The sequence below is a fragment of the Saimiri boliviensis genome, chromosome X (genome assembly GCF_048565385.1).
Source record: "Saimiri boliviensis isolate mSaiBol1 chromosome X, mSaiBol1.pri, whole genome shotgun sequence".
Lineage (NCBI taxonomy): Eukaryota > Metazoa > Chordata > Mammalia > Primates > Cebidae > Saimiri > Saimiri boliviensis.
This window is the reverse complement of record NC_133470.1, coordinates 18,365,960-18,389,254: the sequence shown is the minus strand read 5'-3', so window position 1 is coordinate 18,389,254 and position 23,295 is coordinate 18,365,960. Positions and strand designations below refer to the sequence as shown.

The 23,295-nt window shown below is 35.7% G+C and overlaps 1 protein-coding gene across 5 annotated transcripts in view; it reads right to left on the bottom strand.

The window, feature by feature from the left end:
- The window catches only part of CNKSR2 (connector enhancer of kinase suppressor of Ras 2), a 296,479-nt gene that overhangs the window by 88,273 nt on the left and 184,911 nt on the right, over positions 1 to 23,295 (bottom strand). For 3 of the 5 annotated variants that reach the window (XM_074391385.1, XM_074391387.1, XM_074391389.1), the window contains 2 exons: positions 8,800 to 8,889; positions 6,555 to 6,769 (listed from right to left, as the gene is read on the bottom strand). In XM_074391385.1, the coding sequence (XP_074247486.1) occupies positions 6,555 to 6,769; positions 8,800 to 8,889 (305 nt within the window). The remainder of the gene's footprint in view (positions 1 to 6,554; positions 6,770 to 8,799; positions 8,890 to 23,295) is intronic. The other 2 variants (XM_074391386.1, XM_074391388.1) reach the window with 1 other exon arrangement.

Below are 23,295 nucleotides of genomic sequence, written 5' to 3'. Positions count from 1 at the left end.
ATAGTGATTCCTCTGATGGATCTGGGAAAAGTAAACTGAAAACCCTGACAAAAGAATTCACTATTCTAAGTGCCATTAAACACGTCTGTGATTCACAGGAGGAGGTCAAAATATCAAGATTAACAAGAATTTAGAAGAAATTGAAAATAACTTTGAGGGGTTCAAAACTTTAGTGGAGGAAGTCACTGCAAATGTTGTGGAAATAACAAGAGAACTAGAATTGGAAATAGAGCCTGACCCTAATTTTGAATGAAGTTCTACTGTGGGTATAATGTTATTAAACAGCATCTCATGCAGCTAATAAATCTTTTGTGAAAGGAAGAGTAAATTGATAGAGCAAACTTTGTAATTTTATTTTAAGAAATTATCACAACCACCCTAAATTTCAGCTACCACCACCCTGATTAGTTAGCAGACAACAACACTGAGACCAAACCCTCCACCAGCAAAAAGAAAAATTGTAATAATAATAATAAGTTGTTGAAGGCTCACATGATCATTAGCATATTTTAGCAATATTTTCTAATTAAGCTATGTACATTGTTTTTTAGACATCATGCTATTGCACACTTAGCAGACTACAGTATAGTATAAACATAACTATTATATGCACTGGGAACCTAAAAAATATTGTATGACTTGCTTTATTGTAATATTCACTTTATTGTGGTTGTCTGGAACTGAATGTGCATTATCTCTGAGATATGCCTGTATTAGTCTTTGTATATTCCACTGCACTTAGACTGGGCTTTACACATGGTTGCCACTACTACAATTGTTAGGTTTCTGTTAAATTATGCTATTTTTTGAGGGGCAATATATTATGCTAAAAGTCAGACTGCAAACATTTAAATCCTAGCTCTATCACATAACTACCTAATTAATCCATGTCCCTCAACTTTCTAGTATGTAAAATGAGGATAATACCAGCAACTGAGTTTCCTCACAGCATTATGAAAATTAAATAAGATAGTACTAATATTATCTTATTTGAAGAATAAGATAAGAATATTAAATAATAACATTCTTATCAGAATAGCATTTTCCTAATGTTTATTTACTCACTAAATTTTAAAAAATAAAAATGTTTTTAACAGTTCTACCCCTCTCTTCCCTCCATCAAAAAAAGCCACAAAACCTCACAAATTGGCCAGAATGGCTGAAAGTACTTATTAGACATAAAACAACTGAATGTTTGCAGTCATATGATAAAAAACAAAGACAGGCCACCCTAATGTCTGAATGTCATGAAAGGAATTATCCAGATTTTTGAACACCAACTAAAAGTCTGTTTTTAATCATCCAAAATTATACCAGTATTCAGTTTATGAAAGTATACCTACATACTGCTCGAATCTATAATCCAATTTTACTTTTTCTGGCATCTCAGCATGTAGACTTAAAATAAATGACTATTATCATTATCATTATTAATTTTAGAGACAGGGTTTTAATCTGTCACCCAGGCTAGAGTGCAGTGGTGCGAACATGGCTTACTGCAGCCTTGACCTCTGAGGCTCCAGCAATTCTCCTGCCTTAGCCCCCCAAGTAGCTGGGACTATAGGTGCATGCCACCACATCCAGCTTATTTTTGTATTTTGTGTATAGATGGGGTTTTGTCATGTTGACTAGGCTGGTCTCAAACTCCTGAGTTCAGGCAATCTACCTGCCTTGGCCTCCCAAAGTGCTGGGATTACAGGCATGAGCCACTGTGCTCGGCCTAATTAATTATTTTGTATAAGAATTCAGTTTAGCAGCTTTAATGTGAGAGCAAGTTGTCATACGCACATTATATTAGGGAAAAATAAGTTCTACAAGATTTAAAGACAAGATTCAGAATAATTCATTTATTCTTTAAAGACTTTTCTTACCACATCTGAATTTCACACATATATACACACACATACACACACGCACACCACAAATAAAACTGCTGTCTGCCTTTTCTTCATGTACTTTCAGGTTAGATGAGGGCTTTAGAAGCTAACTGCTTCCACATTTTTAGACAGAATCAGTGGGTAGGTAAAATAAAGTTATGCTCTTTTGAAAAATGCTATAACATGCTTGGCCGATGGGCATATTAGGACCTTGGTAATGAGATGGCAGGGAAAGGAAGCAAGCAGGAACTAGCTAGAACTGAAGTTTTTCAGCTGGAGTGAAGGAGGTAGGGCAGGGAATGTGAGGCAGCTAATCCTGTGCATTATTGGCCCCTGTGGGGCTGGCCTAAGAAGATGGAGGGGACTTTGTTTGCAGGTTGAAAATACTAAGAAAGCCACTGAGGTTCCTGTCACATTTACTCACCTACTCATTAATTCACTTACTCATAACATTTTTATTGAGAGCTTATAAGGTACTACATTTGTGCTGGTGCTGAAATACAGTACTGAACAAATTAGAAAAATTGTCCCTGCTTATCATTATGAAAATGGGCATACCAGTCCTGCCATGTACAGGAGAGAAAGACACTAAGCAGATGTTCACATAAATATGTAATTAAAAATCCCAAGGAAGGTTTTGAAGAAAAACTACTGGATGACAAGAGAACATAAAAGAACTGATTTAGTCCAGAGGGTAATGGTCAGGGAAGATCTCCTTGTGATTTCAGGTTTAGACAGGCAGGCAGAAAGAAGAGATAAAAGCATTCTCAGTAGTGAGAATAGCATGTTGAAAAGGAAACTGGTGGCAAAGAGCTGGTCAGTGATTAGGGTAGCTAGAGCAGAGTGAATGATTTCCTTTTAAATAAATTTGAGGAAAAAATATATAGAATACCAGATATGCGGAATTAATAAAAAAATTTTATAATCCCATAAACTTCTAAATCTTCATTATAAGATAATGAATTGAACTCTGGAGCCAAACAATATTTGCCTCACTTTGTATATTTTTATTGGGCTGCTTTCTACAACAGAACAGTGAAGATTATACTCTAGGTGTGCATATAAGGAATACTATATGCATGTATGCACACACCTCTTTACTTTGCTGTTTAAGGAGATTTAATGATGATATGATCTTGCTATTAAATTCACACTAAATTTTCCTTTTTTTTTTTTTTTTGACACGGAGTCTTGCTCTGTCACCTAGGCTGGAGTGCAGTGGGGCGATCTCGGCTCACTGCAACCTCTGCCTCCTGGGTTCAGGCACATCTCCTGCCTCAGCCTCCCAAGTAGCTAGGACTATAGGTGTGCGCCACCACACCTGGCTAATTTTTTCTATTTTTAGTAGAGATGGGTTTTCATCGTATTAGCCAGAATGGTCTTGATCTCCTGACCTTGTGATTCACCTGTCTCAGCCTCCCAAAGCACTGGGATTACAGGTGTGAGCTACGTGCCCGATCAATTTTCTCTAACTTTTAACTCAACATCTTTTGATTACATAGAGCTAGTATTACAGCAGAGACAGAATCCTATGAAATGCAATACTCAATCTTCATAGTACTCTTCCACTTAGTCCTATTCCATTAAACATGGCCATGTTATCCAAAGGAGTAACTGGCAAAAATGAAGATGAGTGGTTCATCATGAAAGTGATTAGACTACAGATTGATACTGATATTGTGTTTTCATGAAAATTTAACATAAGGAAAAAGCCTTTCATTTTTAAATAAGTGTGTATAAACAGGTAAAAACAGAAATTCACGTGAAATATAAAAAGCTATTATTTAAGCATATGTTGCTTTGTCTCCAAGGTCCAAGCATTTTTAACTATAATATTCTGTTGTCCCAGCAATAGATCAAGCTAAATAACTACTTGTGTTTTATAACAGCAGCAGCTCTGTATGTTTTCTTAAGTTAATAAATAATAACATAAAGCAAAAGACAATTTTGGATAGAAATCAATCCAAGCACTGAAAACAGTATTAACATCAACATACGAGGGCACATGCTTTTTCAAGCCAAGCCTTTTCAAAATGCACTCATTTATTCATTAAAGCACAAATTCTTCTGCATATGGAATGTGTACCATGGACAAAGCAATAGGGTAGACTGTGGAAAGACCCCTGGAGTAGGTGATTTGGGTTATAGTCCTGACAACAGCACTTACACTTTGTTTGCAACACAACTTTGTGTGTATCATTTCTTATTTTAAGTTTTCTTATTTGCAAATATGGTTGTTGTAAGGTTCAAAAGACATATCAAATGTGCAAACTCCCTTGCTAACTGTGAAAGCACTAAAGAAGTGTAAGGTGAGCTCTTCAAGGGAACTCAAGAGTCTAGTAAAAACCTCACCAATTAAAGTTCTCTGTTTTAGAACATTGATTATAGATATCCAACATGCACTTGGGGGTTAACAATTATTTTGCTTCTTCTAAACCTGAGAACAGAGTTAGGAAGTACCCAGCCTTCTACTCTGGAATTGGTATATCAGAGTTACAGGGGAAGATTTCCCCCAAAGTTAACAATATTCCTTGCTCTATGCTGGTGCTCTATCAACAATTAGTTGAGATAGATGTCATCTACTTGGGAAATACCATGTTACAGATTTAAGACACATATAATAAAAATAGGAGGCAAAATTGGACTCCAATTCCTTCCTTAGAGTAAATTTCTAGAAGTGAAGTTAGTAGACCAGATTCTCAATATGCATAACTAAATCATATCCTTCTGAAAGGTGGTAAAGATTTATCCTCCTCAAAAATATTCACAATATTCCTGATTACAAGTTTACTCACCTTTTACTGTTTTCCCTAATTTAATACCTCACAGTTCACAAGACTCAACTAACTTCCTTCCCCACACAGTATAACATCTGTCAGGATATGCATGACAGAATGGAACAGGCTGAGTATTTAAATGTGCCTTCAATGGCTCACTACTCCTCTCAGGATAAATCCAAACTTTTAATAATTTTATACACTCTGAGTCAAAGTGATGGTCTCCTCTTCCTTCTCTAGGTTCATCTCTTACTAGCAACTTCCTTCTTGAATAGGCCATCTGTCCCTCATCTTCAAACTTTTGTTCAGGGTATTACTTATGACTGGAACACCAGATTCTAGAGAAAGCTCAGTGCTCATACAGCTCTTCTGAGTAGTGGTAATAACAAAAGTGGTCCCTTTCAAACAGCTAAGAGTACTCATTTCAGGCTGACTCTGAATGTCTGTGGAAAAAATAATAATTCAATAAATCAATCATTTAATGGAGCAGATTTTGATATGGGCACTAGTGTCTTGGAAAGAGACTTGAGAGTATGTAACTGGGGAAAAGGGAGGGTAGAGAATGAAGCATCTAGGAGTGCTAATGACACTACAGTCCAAATAAAAATATTTTTCTACACTCTAATTTTATGAAAGAGCTATAGAATAAGTAGATGACTTAAGAGATTTACTCAGAGAAACAACTCAAGAATAAGTTATTTAATCTTTCACATTTTGTATGCCTAGATGGTATACCTTCTACAGCAGAAGCAGATTAAATTTTTTTTTATATTTTAAGCATTAAGCACAGTCATTCAAATTACTTAAAACTTGTAGTCCATGTTTTTCAAGGGCTCCTAAAAAGAAGCTATAGTTCTAGTGACACAACAAACTCCTTTTAGCCAAAATGGTTTAAAATGTGTAATTTTGTGGATTGAATGTTCTTTCTAACACGATTCTCAGCTTCCCCACGGCCATTATACTAGTTTCTCATCATCCATATGGCTTGGACTTAATGGTCCTGCCTTTGATCTCTCAAATGATACTCTGCACTAGAGAGATCAAACAGGCCAATTTGATCATGCAAGTCTCCAGCTCAAAATTATTCAATAGCTCTTTACTACTGCAGGAAAGAACCTAAGTACTTTATCATACAATTCATAATCTAACCTTTACCTGTGCCTCCAGGCCCATCTACTCTCCCTTCTCATGTCATTTCCTCCTATTGTTAGTCAACCAGCAATTATAAGCCACATGAAATCCTTGGAATGTGCCACATTCTCACACATTTGTGGTGCACCTGCATGTGCCTTTGCACTAAAGTACTGCTATTCATATTTTATTCTTCATTCAAATGCTCCCCACTCTGAAGCCTTTTCTCACTTCTCCTAAAGAATAAGACTTTCTTTCTCCTAAGTTCTTCTTATACTTTCTGCACCCACCCATAACAATGGTTAAGTTATATTGGGACTCTCAGCATGTCTTTCTCCCCATATAATGATGTGTCATGTCTTCTCATTTTATCTCTAGCTCTACTCTCCATGTCTAGCAAATAATAGATGCTCATTTTTAAATGGAATCATGAATATATTAAAATTACACCTTTAATGTTGAATTTTGCAGCTATCTGTGCATTGCACAGTATCACACTGATGATTAATCAGCCATTTATTATTGTTCTTCATTAATTTTGTACATATTGTTATCCCATTAAAAATTCAACTTGCTACAACTATGAACTCATTGAACACATAAACTTAAGAAAAAAATCAATTGCCCATCATTCTTTAAGAGCATAAACTTTGAAGTTAGGCTCTTTTGTGAAAATCTAGTAAAAGGAAAAAAATAATCTGGACTTTACTTAAAAACTTGCTAGTTGCCCAATAAAAGCTATATCAAAAGTCTTTGAAATTTTACTTACATGGTATAGTGTGGTCTCTGGCACAGGAGTTCCCATGATGTCTTGTCTCAGTGCATCCATTTGTAAACTAGGTAGCAATGAATAGTGAGTTGGGCTATTACTCTTATCACCCTTCTTTTTTGACTTCTTCCCTGTGTCCTTTTTGCTATTTCTCTGAAACATGTATTCTTCTTGAGCAATCTTTTCATTGCTCATATACCGAAGTAGAGAGTTTTCTATTGAAAAAGAGATAAATACACCAATATAAATATACAAACACCCCAAATTTATTATGTTTTCTCAATTGTGCTATTATTAGGTTGGCACAAAAGTAATTGTGGTTTTTGCCATTACTTTTAATCACAAGAACCACAATTACTTTCATACCAACCTATTATATTTCATTTCAGAACTTTAACTTGATTTAACTTATAAAATATGTAGTGAAATACAGTATATCTTAATTATTTGGGATGATAAGACAATAAAAAATAGACAGCCAATAGATTATTTCTCCAACTTTTATCTTTAGACCAACTACATTAGAATCACCTGTGGAACTTGAATCAGAAGTTCTAGGTGTGTGGTTTATAAAATCTGTAACAAAATCCCTCAGGGGGATTTTGCCAAAGCCCAATAACAAACACTGGCTCGTGGCATGCAAGGTAGCATGCTTGGAGAAGTTAAAGCCCATGTTAAGAACCAATAGTAAGGAAATTTATTCAGGAATTCTCTGTTTAAAATGGTAGTCAGCATTAGTACTTCACAGGGTCCCCCCTCTCCACCAACAAAAGTCACTATAATATGATATCCCAAAACAGTGACTCTGAGGTAGCATATGATAAGCATTTCTCTTTTGTATTTTTCTTGATTTATTCTATAGAACAAATGAAATTAGAAATTGAAGATTGGAAAACAGAATGAATACATAGATGTAAAGGAATATGTCAATGTTCCTGTATTTATCAACATTTTCAGAAATGCTCACTCCATAAAACAAGTATTAAGAGGATTAATGAGGCTGGGCACGGTGGCTCAAGCCTTAATCCCAGCACTTTGGGGGGCCGAGGCGGGTGGATCACAAGGTCAAGAGATCAAGACCATCCTGGTCAACATGGTGAAACCCCGTCTCTACTAAAAATACAAAAAAGTAGCTGGGCGTGGTGACACATGCCTGTAATCTGAGCTACTCAGGGGGCTGAGGCAGGAGAATTGCCTGAACCCAGGAGGCGGAGGTTGCGGTGAGCCGAGATCATGCTATTGCACTCCAGCCTGGGTAATAAGAGTGAAACTCCGTCACAAAAAAAAAAAAAAAAAAAAAAAAAAGAAGACTAATGAATCAGATATTCATGTTTGCTTGTCCATATGGTCTGTGGATCTGTGCAGTAATAAAATAAATTCTGTATACTGGCTAGAAATAAAAAGGAAATTTATTATGTTTTCTCAATTGTGCTTATCAAATATATCATGAAGGTCAAATATATCAGGAAGGAAGCTTAGTGAAATTACATTCTATAGTTTTTTGTTTTGATTTATTTTTCAACTATGACCTTAATGGCTTTCTACTTCAGAAAGTGGAAGTAGCAGCGTGATCCACTGGGCCCACCATACCCACACTTGATCAAATCCTATTTAGTAGGGAAACTTTCAGTTGCTCTCTTTATTGCTCATCTCTATAGCAGGATAAGTGAACATAAAAACTTACTTCTGGTAGATATGTCAAGAGTAGCCCACCCCCATATAAGAAGACAACTCTGAACAGCAAACAGAACAGGAAAAAAAAGCAAAAGTTTTTGTTCTATTTCTACATGGTTTTTGTTAGAAGTCACTGGTCCAGTTTCCATTAGCTTTTAACACATGTGCTTCAATGCTCATTTTGAGGTTGCTTCCATACAAAAGTGGTGAGGTTGCATTGCGGACCGATGAGGATTGATGATAAACTCTTCGTATTCACTGAATTTAATTATTTTATGCAGTTTCACACTTCTGACCTTGTGTTCCAAATATTAACCTTCAAATAACAATTAGATATTCACTTTTAACACTGTACTTATCTACCCTGAACCCCTTAGAAGGCATTCAGAGACAATATCTATTTAATACTGGATCAAGATAGTCAAATGTTGGTCTGACTTGGTTTTGTTGTACAATAAAGTCAATGATAGAATAAGTTTTCCACTGAAGCCATAACAATCTATTTACAGAACATTTAAATTTGCTTACTGTTCAAACAACCCATCCTACACTGAAATTCTAGAACACTTACCTCTTCTACTATCTCTCTTCATCTTATTTGGATCTTCATAGTCCCCCACCCAATTATATTCCACTGGCATAGATATAGGTCGTAGCTTGCCTAAACACAGAGAACAAAGTTCATATCACATTGTTTTTCTTCCCCATGTCTGCTCAAACTTACACTGATTTTTAGCTAAAGTCTACCAAACACACTCACTCTTATGTAACATTATGGTTGGCATTTGTGTAGAGGGAGAAAATGTGTTTTGAGCCAGAAGGTGAAACTGCCTATTGGCCAGGTGATAAAACAAACTTAAGGTACTTTTTTATAAATAATAATGAATAGCCTAAGTTAGCTCTCTTAGGAACACCAGATTTTAAGACTATAGGTTTTTTTTTCAAAGAGGATAATCAAATAAGTGATTTTATTTTATTTTCAGTAACCGGATCTCTATCTTATTTCCTAATGCCCAAGTGTCTATATCTTGATAGCCAACCTCCAAGATGGTAGCTCTCTGTGTTTAACCTATCAGACCACCCATTGGTACCACCCACTGTTTCATGTTGGAACACTACAAGGATAACTTTTTATCTATGCTGCTTCCTAACTCCTATCAACATACATTTTGGGCACCACCATGCCTCAAAAATATGGTTAAATTATCTTTCATGTCCTATAGCTAAATCTGTTTCTAAGCATCTCTTTTGCTATAGTGAGCATGCCCCGTTTGCAGATCCAAATAATCACTGCTTTGGTCTGTCCCATTTCCCCTGGGTCTGTATCCTTACTAAATTTCACTTCAGCAAGGAGAACTCATGGCAAAGACTTCAAGAATAACTTTTATTTTAGTGAGGTTGCAGTGTATTATTTCTGTTCCACTTGAAATTCCTGAAGCCTAAAACAGCCAAAGAAAATAATTCAAAAAATCTTTTAACAGGATACCTAGCACAATGCCTGGCATGAAATAGTTGCTTAATAAATTTCTAGTGAATGAAAAGCAGAGACTCGCACAGGTCTGGATCATACAAATAATGATGGTTATTATGATTATGATAATAGTAGAAAATGTATTTATCATTTGCCATATATCACATACTAAGAGTTTTGTAAGTATTAAATTATATACTCATGTTAATTAAGAGAAATATGCTATCATTATCCTCATTTTCACTGATGAGGAAACTAAGGTTATGCAACTTGCTCAAGGACATATACCTGGTAACTGCATTGTATCAGGATTCAAACCCAGGCACTCAAATATTACTTCTGTCATAATTATTGGTGACTTCAATATTCACCCTCTGAGATTCTGGCCTTTCAGTTTCTTGAGGTTCTCTCCTACACTCATTCTTGTGGTCATATGCTTAATCTCATCTGCAAAGTCTGCAATCCCTTTAAATATCCCACTTACCAACTACTACCTTTTGTATTTCTAGCATACTCCCTACAGTACTCCAAGTCCAACAATTCTTCCTCCTTTAATCTATTAATACTTAACGTACCACTTTTCAGTATCTATCACCTTCTGTCCCTGCAACTTCCCTCCTTACACAGCTAAATTTTGTGATTATTACAGTCACTCAATGTGTTTTAAAAAATTCTATTAGGAGAATTCTAATTCTGTTCTTTTTTTTTGAGACGGAGTTCCACTCTTGCTACCCAGGCTGGAGTGCAATGGCGCAATCTCGGCTCACCGCAACCTCTGCCTCCTGGGTTTAAGCAATTCTCCTGCCTCAACCTCCCGAGTAGCTGGGACTACAGGCGCGCGCCACCATGCCCAGCTAATTTTTGTATTTTTAGTAGAGACGGGGTTTCACCATGTTGACCAGGATGGTCTTGATCTCTTGACCTTGTCATCCACCCGCCTCGGCCTCCAAAAGTGCTGGGATTATAGGAGTGAGGCACCACACCTGGCCCTCTAATTCTGTTCTTAAGGAAAATGTATCAATCTTATGGCTTTTTATTGTGAACACTGATACAGTTTAGTCTGTTTTGCTAAGCTCTTTTAAAATCTGAAGAATTAACTGGATATAATAAAATTATTAATGAGCCAAAAATGTAGTATTTATTTAATGGATTCTTTTCAAGGTATTCTAACAACTTTATAAATGATCACCTAATATTCCAAATTCTCCAACAGTATATCTCTGCTCTTTTACAGAGGTAATTTGAGTGAGATGATCTGAGGCAGGATAGGTATTCAAGGAAGTAAACATGTCCTCACATGGTGACCATACAGTTAACACAATAAGCCCCAGCATTCACATTGTAGTCCAGCTCATTCAAACACAGCTATCTATAGTAGGGAATTTCCCTTGCAGGGAGCACATGCATTTTGATTATACCTGTTCTCAGACTGACCCTTTGCTTATTATAACAGTAAACAACAAACCCCTGGGTAGAGATTTAAGATGCTAATGAGACTTGCAATGCATGAACAAGCATGTACAGCTACTGTGCATGTGCACCCAGAGGACCACCGAGAACATGCTTACTAGCAACACCTCTTTCTATTCCTTTATGAGTAATCATGTATACTCCCATAAAGGGAGTCTCTCTAGTGCCAGTCATGGTGGTCTCATCCTTAGGAGCAGCCTTCCCTGAATCCTCCCTCAGGGTGTACTGTCTATTCTACACCTAACTTTCATATTTTTTGTCCTTTGCAATAAATTGCTCTATGCTACACCTCCTTTGCTGTGTGTCTCTTGTTGAAATTATTTTAAGCTAAGAAGAACCGAGGTCTCACAATAGCCATCTAGAGATCCAGGTCAATATTGTGCCTAACAAAGGTAGGGTAAGGGTTTGAGGGAAGGTCTCTTTTTGTTATGTCTATTTCTACCATTTTGCACAGCCAGTCCTCCAGATTTTCAATGTTATGAATGCTGTATTTTCAAAATATCTACAATTTATTTCTTTAGGATCTGGTTTTAAAAATAAACTCAACTTCAGCATGGGCACTGAAACTGAAGCAATTAACAGTTATAGCACTGTTTTTACATGTCTTACATGTCACCAAAAAAATCTTTTGAAAAGTGAAAATCCAATAAATAGTTAATCGTTTTACTTGCTCTATATATTATATATATATTAAAAAGCTAGATGCTTCTTGAAAATTGGTTGTTTGGAGTCAAACATGTGCACAAAAACAAGAAGAAACATACTTCACACACAGAATATGAAATACATAATTGTTTTCATTGTATTTTGTGTCATCTCTGAAATTCTAATGGAGCTAAGTCACTGAAGCATGTAATTAAGCCCTTGATATGTCTGGTCGTATAATTAGCCATAGAAACAATTACACAGAAGATTTTTAACACTGACTTTTCCGGGAGTGACTTTTTAAACAGAATTATACTGTGTATCACTAGCACACAATTGAAGAAAAATATATTAAATTAGAAAAAAACAGAGAGAAAAAGCTTTACTAAAATTTACTTTTGGAGAACATGAGGTTTTGCTTTTATTAGTTATAAAACTGTAGACTTAGCAACAAATAAAAATAAGTATTTAAAAAAATAAAGTATACTATTGATTTGGGTAGAACAAATAATACTGCTTATAAGTACTGATTTTTAATTGTGCTAAAATACTGAAGTAGATACATCTGACCCATTCCTGTGTAAATGTACATAAATAAAACATACACCTCTGAAAAGTAATTTGGAAAAGTTTAAGACATGTCTATACACGGTAATGTATTGGTTTTTGAGGTGGTGTAAAGTTAAGATTACTAATTCATGATAAGAATTAGTAGTAACAGTAAAGAATATAATCAAGAAAACGAGGATTAGAGCCTATTTAAAAATTTTTGCTGATAACTTCTTAATTTCTTATTCCTTTAAGTATAAAACATTTATTAATTACAGAATTCCTTTTACACCCTATTATAAGCCTTGTGATATCACTGTGCTAGTGCCTCATAATACAACCATTATTTTATTTGGCTTTTAATATCTGTTGCACATCTAGAGTTTTTAAATTGGTATCTCCATAGAGGCAGGAATTTTGTACTGTATTTCTTACTGTATTCTAATAAATGTGGTAAAGGTAAAAGATAACGATTTTTATAGAGGCACACAGAAAAAAATAAATATTTTTTTGGATTTAGTCTGAATTTATTATGAAATTGATGGCATATAGCTTTTTTAAGAATTATGGACTATATCCAGCTGCAATTAAGCAAATGGAACACAAAATACAATTTTAAAAATACTGACAATGATGGAGTGCTTTATAATAATATATCCAAATTACTGTATTTTAATACAAAATTGCTATGCTTTAATGGTAGTGTACAACATTGCTTGAAACTAAACTATTTTTTACCTTAGATAATAAAGCATTTTCAGGCAAAATCACAAATGCTACAATCCCTTTGGCAGAGTTAACTGCTCTCTTTACTGGGCTCCCTAAGCTTTTTCCTGGTGCCTTTAGCATATATACAATACTTATGATGCTGTATTGTGACATTAGGGAGATCTTAAATTACTGGGTTGCTCCTTGGGTCCTATTCCCTCTGGCCTACTCAAGGGCATTCCTTGAGCAATCATCCCTTCTTTCTTCTGCATCATCAACTTTTCTCTTTCTACTCAGTCATTCCCATTAGCACATAAACATGCTGTAATTTCTCCAATCATTTTTTTTTAAAAAGTAGCCCTCCTTACCCCACAAACCCCTACCCAGCTGCCACTTTATTTTTTATTCCTCTTTACAGAAAACCTTGCAGAAAGCTTCTTTATATGTGCAGTCCCCAATTCTTCTCCTCCTCTTCTCTCTTGAATCTTCTCCAATTAAGCTCTTGCCACCCCTATCCCACCAAAACTGCTACAGTCAAGGGTGCTAGGGTTTCCATGTTGCTAAATTCAATAGACAATTCTCAGAGTCCTTGACTTTTCTGATGTATATAAAGCATTAACACGGAGTATTACTCCCTCCTTGAAACACTTTCCTCACCCAGCACCCTAGGACTCTGTCCTCTGGTTTTCCTCGCCTCTTCTCATCATAAATTCACATGCATCCTTCAGAGCTAAGCAAAAATGTCATTTCCCTAGGGACACAATCCTTGGCCTCTCATTCTAGGTCAGGATTCTCTGTGTTTGTCTAATTTCCTCTCAAAGTTCTTCTTCGTAGCATGCCAATTACAGTCACATAAGTATTTATTAATTTAGTTACTTGAATTCTGTCATGCTTCTAGACTAAGTTTCATGAGGAAAGATAGACTTTTCTATTGTCTACTTAGTGTTATCTCCCGCACTTAGCACAGTACCTTAAACACAGTAACTGCTCAATTTTTAACTGATTGCTTGTTAAGAAAGTAAATAGGGGACTTTCCTCAGACACTAGACCAAAAAGGATCCAAGCTATATCATTAGTTTCTATTTTCATAGTTTCCATTTCCTTCCTTCTGATTTTCCATTTCCTTCTTTTCCTCCCTCTTCCTTCCTTCTAAGGCAAATATGTTACCCTCACCAACCCTCTTCATTTTTCTGACAAATTTAGCTTTACAGAACTGCTTGGCAATCAAGTCAGAACTAATTCTTCTCTTGATTTCTTATGCAAAAACATTCCCATATTAAGTTGTCTGTTGAAACACCACTGAATTGCTGCCTTTTTCATTTGTATCACTTTTAAAAACTCTCTAAAATCATGCTAAAGTCATTAAGTTTCAGAGTAATAAGCAGCACCTTAGAAGCAATCTTCTCTTACAGTTGTCAAAGGTTTAAAAAAATTGCAAAGAAATTTCCCCATAAGTCTGACATGCCCTTTAATGCTCACGAAAAGCTTTCTTGAGAGTCTCAAAAAAATATACACATATACACATCTGTTCTGAATATGTTAGCCAATATTTTAATGAAAATTAGTATAGTAAGTCTAGTTAAGCTATATGCTTGCCACATACACCCATCAAAAACCCCACATACCAGACAGACAAATTACTTTCAGATGGCTGACTGAATTTCTAGGAAAACATCCTGGGGTTACTTAAGGTAGAGAATCACACTTTTAAAGAGGAAGTAAAACGGAATGAAATGAAAAGTCAGTAATTTTTAAAGGATAATGGTAACATATCTGGATCCAGTAAAATAAGAATGAACAATCTGATCTTTATAGCCATATATTTAAAATTTCATTTCTGGATAAAAGAAGTTGAGAAAATTGGTTTGTAAACATTTCAATATGATTATTTAAGGATTAACTTTAATGACTTATAAATAATACAAACCAAATATAAACTTTGTATTGATTAACTTAAAATCTTTTCAGTTTCATTGATGCAGAACAAAACCAGTTAAAATCTCATTTCCAAAATAAACAACCCCATAAAAAAGTGGGAAAAGGACATGAATAGACACTTTTCAGAAGAAGACATACACTCTGCCAACAATCATATGGAATGAAGCTCAACACTGCTGATCATTAGGGAAATGCAAATCAAAACCTCAATGATACATCATTTCACACCTGTCAGAATGGCTATTACTAAAAAGTTAAAAAAAAAAGCATATGCTGGCAAGGCTGTGGAGAAAAAGGAACGCTTATACACTGTTGGTGGAGTGTAAATTCATTCAGCCACTGTGGAAGACAGTGTGACAATTCCTCAAAGACCTAAAGACAGAAATACTATTCGACCCAGCAATCCTATTACTGGGTATATACCCACAGAAATAGGAGTCATTCTATTATAAAGACACATGCATTCGTTATGTTCACTGCAGCACTATTCCCAATATCAAAGACATGGAATCAACATAAATGTCCATCAATGATAGACTAGATAAAGAAAATGTGGCATATATAACCCATTGAATACTATGTAGTAATAAAAAAGAATAAAATCAGCCAGGCACGGTGGCTCATGCCTGTAATCCCAGAACTTTGAGAGGCCGAGGTGGGTGGATCATGAGGTCAAGAGATCAAGACCATCATGGCCAACATGGTGAAACCTTGTCTCTACTAAAATACAAAAATTAGCTGGGCGTGGTGGCGCACACCTGTAGTCCCAACTACTTGGGAGGCTGAGGCAGGAGAATTGCTTGAAGCAGTGAGTCAAGACTGTGCTGCTGCACTCCAGCCTGGGCCTGGCAACACAGGAAGACTCTGTCTCAAAAAAAACCCCCCCCCCCCCCAAAAAAAAAAACCAAAACCCAACAAGATCATGTCCTTTGCAGGGACATGGATGGAGCTGGAGGCCATTATCCTTAGCAAACTAACACAGGAACAGAAATCCAAATACCACATGTTCTCACTTATAAGGGGGAGCTAAATGATGAGAACACATAGACACAGAGAGGAACAACACACACTGAGGCCTTTTGGAGGGTGGAAGGTGGGAGGAGGGAGAGGATCAAGAAAAACAACTAATGGGTACTAATCTAAATACCTGAGTAATAAAATAATCTATATAACTAACTCCATGACACAAGTTTACCTATGTAACAATCCTGCACTTGTACCCATGAACTTAAAAGTTAAAAAAACGAATTTCCAAGAATAAGCTCCATTGTGGTTGTGTATTTTCCTACTGTTTTCTAAAAGTGATATATATTTTAAATGGGAAGTAACATGAAAGAATTTCTTAAAGAGAAAATACTGAACTGCATCAAAAAATTATGTGGCACTTTTAACACTTAATTTCCAGGCTAATTATATTTTGAAACAAATTATCTTTTGTAAATATTCTACCAAGAGGAAATACTGAACTGCATCAAAAAATTATGCGGTACTTTTAACACTTAATTTCAAGGCTATTATATTTGAACCAAATTACCTTTTGTAAATATTCTACCAAGAGAGGGAACAAGTTATACATATACATTGGATTTTAGAAAGACAGGATTTTCTTAGTTGAAATGTTGCCTCTGTGCATAGAGACAATTTCTCTACATTAGAGGGGTATGGGAAGAATGAGAAAAGACTTAGATGATTTAAATACTGTTTAAGTGGCAAAAGAGTTCTGGGTCCTCTGAAGGCTCTGGTTAGTATAAAATGAGCTATGCTAAAATACTTGGCTCTTTGCTGTGGTCAGCATTAATAAAAATGTGAACAAGAAAGATGACACAGGCATGTAAATATTATTAGTTAAAAGCATGCAGTTCTCAAGTTAAAAAACTGCAAATTAAAGCAGTCTAGTTTTAAAAAACATTAGTAAAGCAGAGTGTCTTGCAAATCCTATAAGCATATGGAAAACACTTTTTCTCATGAAAAGTAAAAAAGATAATAAGATAACTAGTCGAACATTCTTATTTGAAAATAAATGACATCCTGTAATACCTTTACCATTTCTTTCACCTATTTTTTTGAGACCACTACTTGCTGGTGAAGCCAGCAAGAAAGGTAGAGATGACAACATAAGACAGACAAAGCTAGTTTCTTAGAATTTCACAGATAATCAGTGAAAAAAAAATGTAAAGAAGTTTTAGGGTAATAAACAGTTTGAGTCAGTCCATGAATAGAGACGTTCAAGTTCCTATCCCACACGTTTTCACCACATCAAATTACCTCGGTGATGTATCATTCTAAGTCATTACATTAGCATTGTTTTATAGGCAATACATCATGTCAAACCAATTTTATTTGCCGTCATTGTTAAGGTATTGGACCACAAACAAAAAGTTGCATCCGTGGTTTATGTGCTAATCCTCCATTAGTTCTTCACATAGCCTTATTATTTTGCAAGAGTTGCAGACTGGCTTGGAGGACACTTAAACAAACAAACAAACAAAAAAACAGGAATCATACATGCCATTAGATTTTTTTAAGAAAAATTAATTGGATTTTTGTTTGTGGTCCAATACCTTAACAATGAAGGCAAATAAATTGGTTTGACATGATGTATTGCCTATAAAACAATGCTAAGTTGTCATATGTATATTTTTAAATGGCTGTATTACTGTTTTATTTGTTCTAATGTCTCCAGTCATTAATCAGTGTATAATTTTTACTTATCTCTTTTTTAACACTGAATATTACATCTGACATTTTCTATTTCCAAGGATCTATTTCTTCCATGATTTCTAGAAAACTGTTTTGCAGTGATAGCAGTAATTCCACAAGTGGCTTGAAGTACAGACCACCATGTAATGATCTTTCTAGGTATTTTTACTTTAGTTTGAACTTTTATCATAAGTAAGATTTACTCTAGAAAGTAGTTTACATATGGCTTTTCTGCAAGATAAGAATGAAGAACGAAGATGACATTCAACAATCCAACTGCTGGGCAGGCTTAAACATTGAGAATAAAGGTTTTTCCAAATGCTTATTTGTAAGTCAGCTGTTTGGAACTTAAGACACAAAGAAATTGTATCATTGGTATTTGGGTCTTTCAGAGGAGCTGCAAAAGTTTTTTTTAACAATAATTTCCAAAATATATTCCATAAAACATTAGTTCCATTGGGAAGCTGATAAATACATTGTGATCTGGAGATTTGGAGATTACTAGCTCTGAAAGATAGCCTGTAAAAGAAATAGCTGGATTATTTAAGGAAATTAGGAAACTGCTGGATTATTTAAGTCATTTTGTGATCTGAAGGCTAATATAAATAGCCCTATTTAAATTTTATCTAGCTACCATTTATTACAGTTTTTTTTTTTCCCCAATGGGGAAAAATGTATTCTGATTTTTACTAGGGATAAATATATTGTCTCCTGCTCCAGGAGATGTGACAATTAGATTTTCTATTTAGAACAGGTTAGGTAATCCCAGACACTCACAACCTTAAACAAATACTTTTGTCCAGAGAATATGCTAAGTGTGAATAAATGTAGGTATATCTCTCCAGGGCAATAACTTCCCAGGTTGTTTGAATTAAAAAAATATAAGGCAATCAGCTCTGTGCCATATAAGGCCTCTAACTTTGATTTTCTAGTATCTGCTCTGTATTCAATTTATTTGTAAATTAATTATTCTTAAGTTAGCCAGAGCTTCTCAGACATTTCAGCCAGATCATTCTTGTTGGGTGCTGTCCTGAGCACTGCAGGATGTTTAGTGACATCCTTGGTCTGCAACCTCCCCCCACAAGTGTGACAACAAAATTGTCCCTGGAAATTGCCAAATGTCCCCTGAGGGAGCAATACTAAACCCAGATGAGAATCACTGAGTTAGACTGTTTCTCTTCTTAGCTTTCCTATTCTATTTATAAGAGAATACTGTTTCATCTAGTTCATATCTTTTTGATTAATTCATTTGAAGACTATATTTTTCCCTCTAATAGTTGTATCAGCTTTGTTAATTTGGTTTGATAATCTTTGTATTTTAGCTACATATTAGCCTGAAACTTTTATATTAAAAGTTATTTTTCTTTTTTATTATACTTTAAATTTTGGGATACATGTGCAGAAGATGCAGGTTTGTTACCTAGGTATACATGTGCCATGTAGATCAACACATCATCTATATTAGGTATTTCTCCTAATGCTATCCTTCTCCTAGCCCGCCACATGGACAGGCCCTGAGGTGTGATGTTCCCCTCCCTGTTCCATGTGTTCTCATTGTTCAACTCCCACTTATGAGTGAGAATACACGGTGTTTGGTTTGCTGCTCCTGTGTTACTTTGCGGAGAATGATGGTTTCCAGCTTCATTCATGTCCCTGCAAAGGACATGAACTCATCCTTTTTTATGGCTACATAGTATTCCATGGTGCATATGTGCCACATTTTCTTTATCCAGTCTATCATTGATGGGCATTTAGATTAGTTCTAAGTCTTTGCTATTGTGAATGGTGCTGCAACAAACATATGTGTGCATGTGTCTTTATAACAGAATGATTTATAATCCTTTGGGTATATACCCAGTAATGGGATTGCAGGGTCAAATGGTATTTCTGGTTCTAGAGGCTTGAGGAATCGCCACACTGTCTTCCACAATGGTTGAACTAATTTACATGCCCACTAACAGTGTAAAAGTGTTCCTATTCCTCCACATCCTCTCCAGCATTTGTTGTTTCCTTTTTAATGACTGCCATTCTAACTGGCGTGAGATGGTATCTCAATGAGGTTTTGATTTACATCTCTTATGACCAGTGATGATGAGCTTTTTTTCATATGTTTGTTGGCTGCATAAATATCTTCTTTTGAGAAGTGTCTGTTCATATCCTTTGTCAACTTTTTGATGGGGTTGTTTTTTTCTTGTAAATTTGTTTAAGTTCCTTGTAGATTCTGAATATCAGCCCTTTGTCAGCTGGATAGACTGCAAAGAATTTCTCCCATTCTGTAGTTGCCTGTTCACTCTGATGATAGTTTCTTTCACTGTGCAGAAGCTCTTTAGTTTAAATAGATACCAGTTGACAATTTTGGCTTTTGTTGCAGTTGCTTTTGGTGTTTTAATCATGAAGTTTTTGCCCATGCCTATGTCCTGCATGGTATTGCCTAGGTTTTTTTTTTTTTAATTTTTTAATTTTATTTTACTAGGGTTTTTACGGTTTTAAGTCTTATGTTTAAGTCTTCATCCATCTTGAGTTAATTTTTATATTAGGTGTAAGGAAGGGGTCCAGTTTCAGTTTTCTGCACACGGTTAGCCAGTTTTCCCAACACCATTTATTAAGTAGGGAATCCTTTCCCCATTGCTTGTTTTAGTCAAGTTTGTCAAAGATGGTTGTATATGTGTGGCATTATTTCTGAGGCCTCTGTTCTGTTCCATTGGTCTACATGTCTGTTTTGGTATCAGTAGCATGCTGTTTTGGTTACTGTAGCCTTGTAGTATAGTTTGAAGTCTAGTAGCATGATGCCTCTAGCTTTGTTCTTTTTGTTTAGGATTGTCTTGGCTATATGGGCTCCTATTGGTTCCATATGAGATTTAAAGCATTTTTTTCTAATTCTATGAAGGCAGTCAATGGTATCTTGAGGGAGACAGCAATGAATCTATGAATTACTTTGGGTAGTATGGCCATTTTAATGATACTGATTCTTCTTATCCATGAGCATGGAATGTTTTTCCATTTGTTTGTGTCCTCTCTCATTTCCTTGAGTAGCGGTTTGTAGTTCTCATTGAAGAGGTCTTTCACATCCCTTATAATTTGTATTATGAGGTATTTTATTCTTTTTGTAGCAATTGTGAATGGGAGGTCACTCATGATTTAGCCTGTTTGTCTACTATTGGTGCATAGGAATGCTTGTGAGTTTTGCACATTGAAATTGTATCCTGAGACTTTGCTGAAGTTGCTTATCACTTTAAGGAGATTTGGGGCTGAGATGATGGGGGTTTTCTAAATATACAATTATGTCATCTGCAAACAGAGACAAGTTGACTTCCTCTCTTCCTATTTGAATACCCTTTATTTATTTCTCTTGCCTGATTGCCCTGGCCAGAACTTCCAATACTATGTTAAATAGGAGTGGTGAGAGAGGGTATCCTTGTCTTGTGCCAGTTTGCAAAGGGATTGCTTCCAGCTTTTGCTCATTCAGTATGATATTGGCTGTGCGTATCATAAATAGCTCTTATTATTTTGTGATACATTCCATCAATACCTAGTTTATTGAGAGTTTTTAGCATGAAGGGGTACTGAATTTTATTGAGAGTCTTTTCTGCATCTATTGAGATAATCATATGGTTTTTGTCACTGGTTCTGTTTATATGATGGATTATGTTCATTGATTTGTGCATGTTGAACCAGCCTTGCATCCCAGGGATGATGCCAACCTGATTGTGGTAGATAAGCTTTTTGATGTGCTGCTGGATTCAATTTGCCAGTATTTTACTGAGGATTTCTGCATCAATGTTCATCAGGGATATTGGCCTGAAATTTTCTTTTTTTGTTGTTGTTCTCTGCCAGGTTTTACTATCAGGATGATGCTGGCCTCATAAAATGAGTTAGGGAGAAGTCCCCTTTTCTATTGTTTGGAATAATTTCAGAAGGAATGGTACCAGCTCCTCTTTGTGCCTCTGGTACAATTCAGCTGTGATCCATTTGGTCCTGGGTTTTTTTTTTTTTTTTTGGTTGGTAGGCTATTAATTATTGCCTCAATTTCATAAGTTGTTGTTCATCTATTCAGGGATTCAACTTCTTCCTGGTTTTGTCTTGGGAGGGTGCACATGTCCAGGAATTTATCCACTTCTTTTAGATTTTCTAGTTTATTTGCACAGAGGTGTTTATAGTATTCTCTGATAGTAGTTAGTATTTCTGTGCGATCAGTGGTGATCTCCTCCTTATCATTTTTTTTATTGTATCTATTTGATTCTTCTCTATTTTCTTCTTTATTAGTTTGGCTGGCAGTCTATCTATTTTTTCAAAAAACCAGCTCCTGGATTCATTGATTTTTTTTGAAGGGTTTTTCATGTCTCTAGCTCCTTCAGTTCTGCTCTGATCTTAGTTGTTTCTTGTCTTCTGCTAGCTTTTGAATTTGTTTGCTCTTGCTTCTCTAGCTCATTTAATTGTGAGGTCAGGGTGTCAATTTTCAGTGTTTCCTGCTTTTTCCTTTGGGCATTTCTTTAGCTGTGTCCCAGAGTTTCTGGTATGCTATGTCTTTGTTTTCACTGGTTTCAAATAACTTATTTATTTCTGCCTTAATTTTGTTATTTACCCAGTAGTCATTCAAGAGCAGGTTGTTTAGTTTCCATGTAGTTGTGTGATTTTGAGTGAGTTTCTTAATCCTGGGTTCTGATTTGATTGCACTGTGGTCTGAGAGACTGTTATGATTTCCATTCTTTTGCATTTGCTGAGGAGTGTTTTAGTTCTGATTATGTGGTCGATTTTAGAATAAGTGTGATGTAGTGCTGAGAAGAATGTATATTCTGTTGATTTGGGGTGGAGAGTTCTGTAGATATCTATTCGGTCCACTTGGTACAGAGCTGAGTTCAAGCCCTGAATATCCTTGCTAATTTTCTGTCTCATTGATCTAATCCTGACAGTGGGGTGTTGCAGTCTCCCACTCTTATTGTGTGGGAGTCTAAGTCTCTTTATAGGTTTCCAAGAACTTGTTTATGAATATGGGTGCTCCTGTATTGGGTGCATAGATATTTGGGATAGTTACCTCTTCTTGTTGCATTGATTCCTTTACCATTGTCATGCCCTTCTTTGTCTTTTTTGATCGTTGTTAAAGTTTGTTTTATCAGAGACTAGGATTGCAATCCCTGCTTTTTTGTTTGTTTGTTTGTTTGTTTGTTTGTTTTTTGCTTTCCATCTGCTTGGTAAACATTCTTCCATCCCTTTAGTTTGAGCCTATGTGTGTCTTTGCACATGAGATAAGTCTTCTGAATACAAGCACACTGATGGGTCTTGACTCTATCCAATTTGCCAGTCTGTGTCTTTTAATTGGGGCATTTAGCCTGTTTATATTGAACATTTACATATAGTTATGTGTGAATTTGATCCTGTCATTATGATGCTAGCTGGTTATTTTGCCATTCGTTGATGCAGTTTCTTCATAGCATCAATGGTCTTTACAATTCGGTATGTTTTTGCAGTGGCCAGTTTCAGTTTTTCCTTTCCATATTTAGCGCCTCCTTCAGGAGCTCTTGTAAGGCAGGCCTGGTGGTAACAAAATCTCAGCATTGCTTGTCTGTAAAGGATTTTATTTCTCCTTCT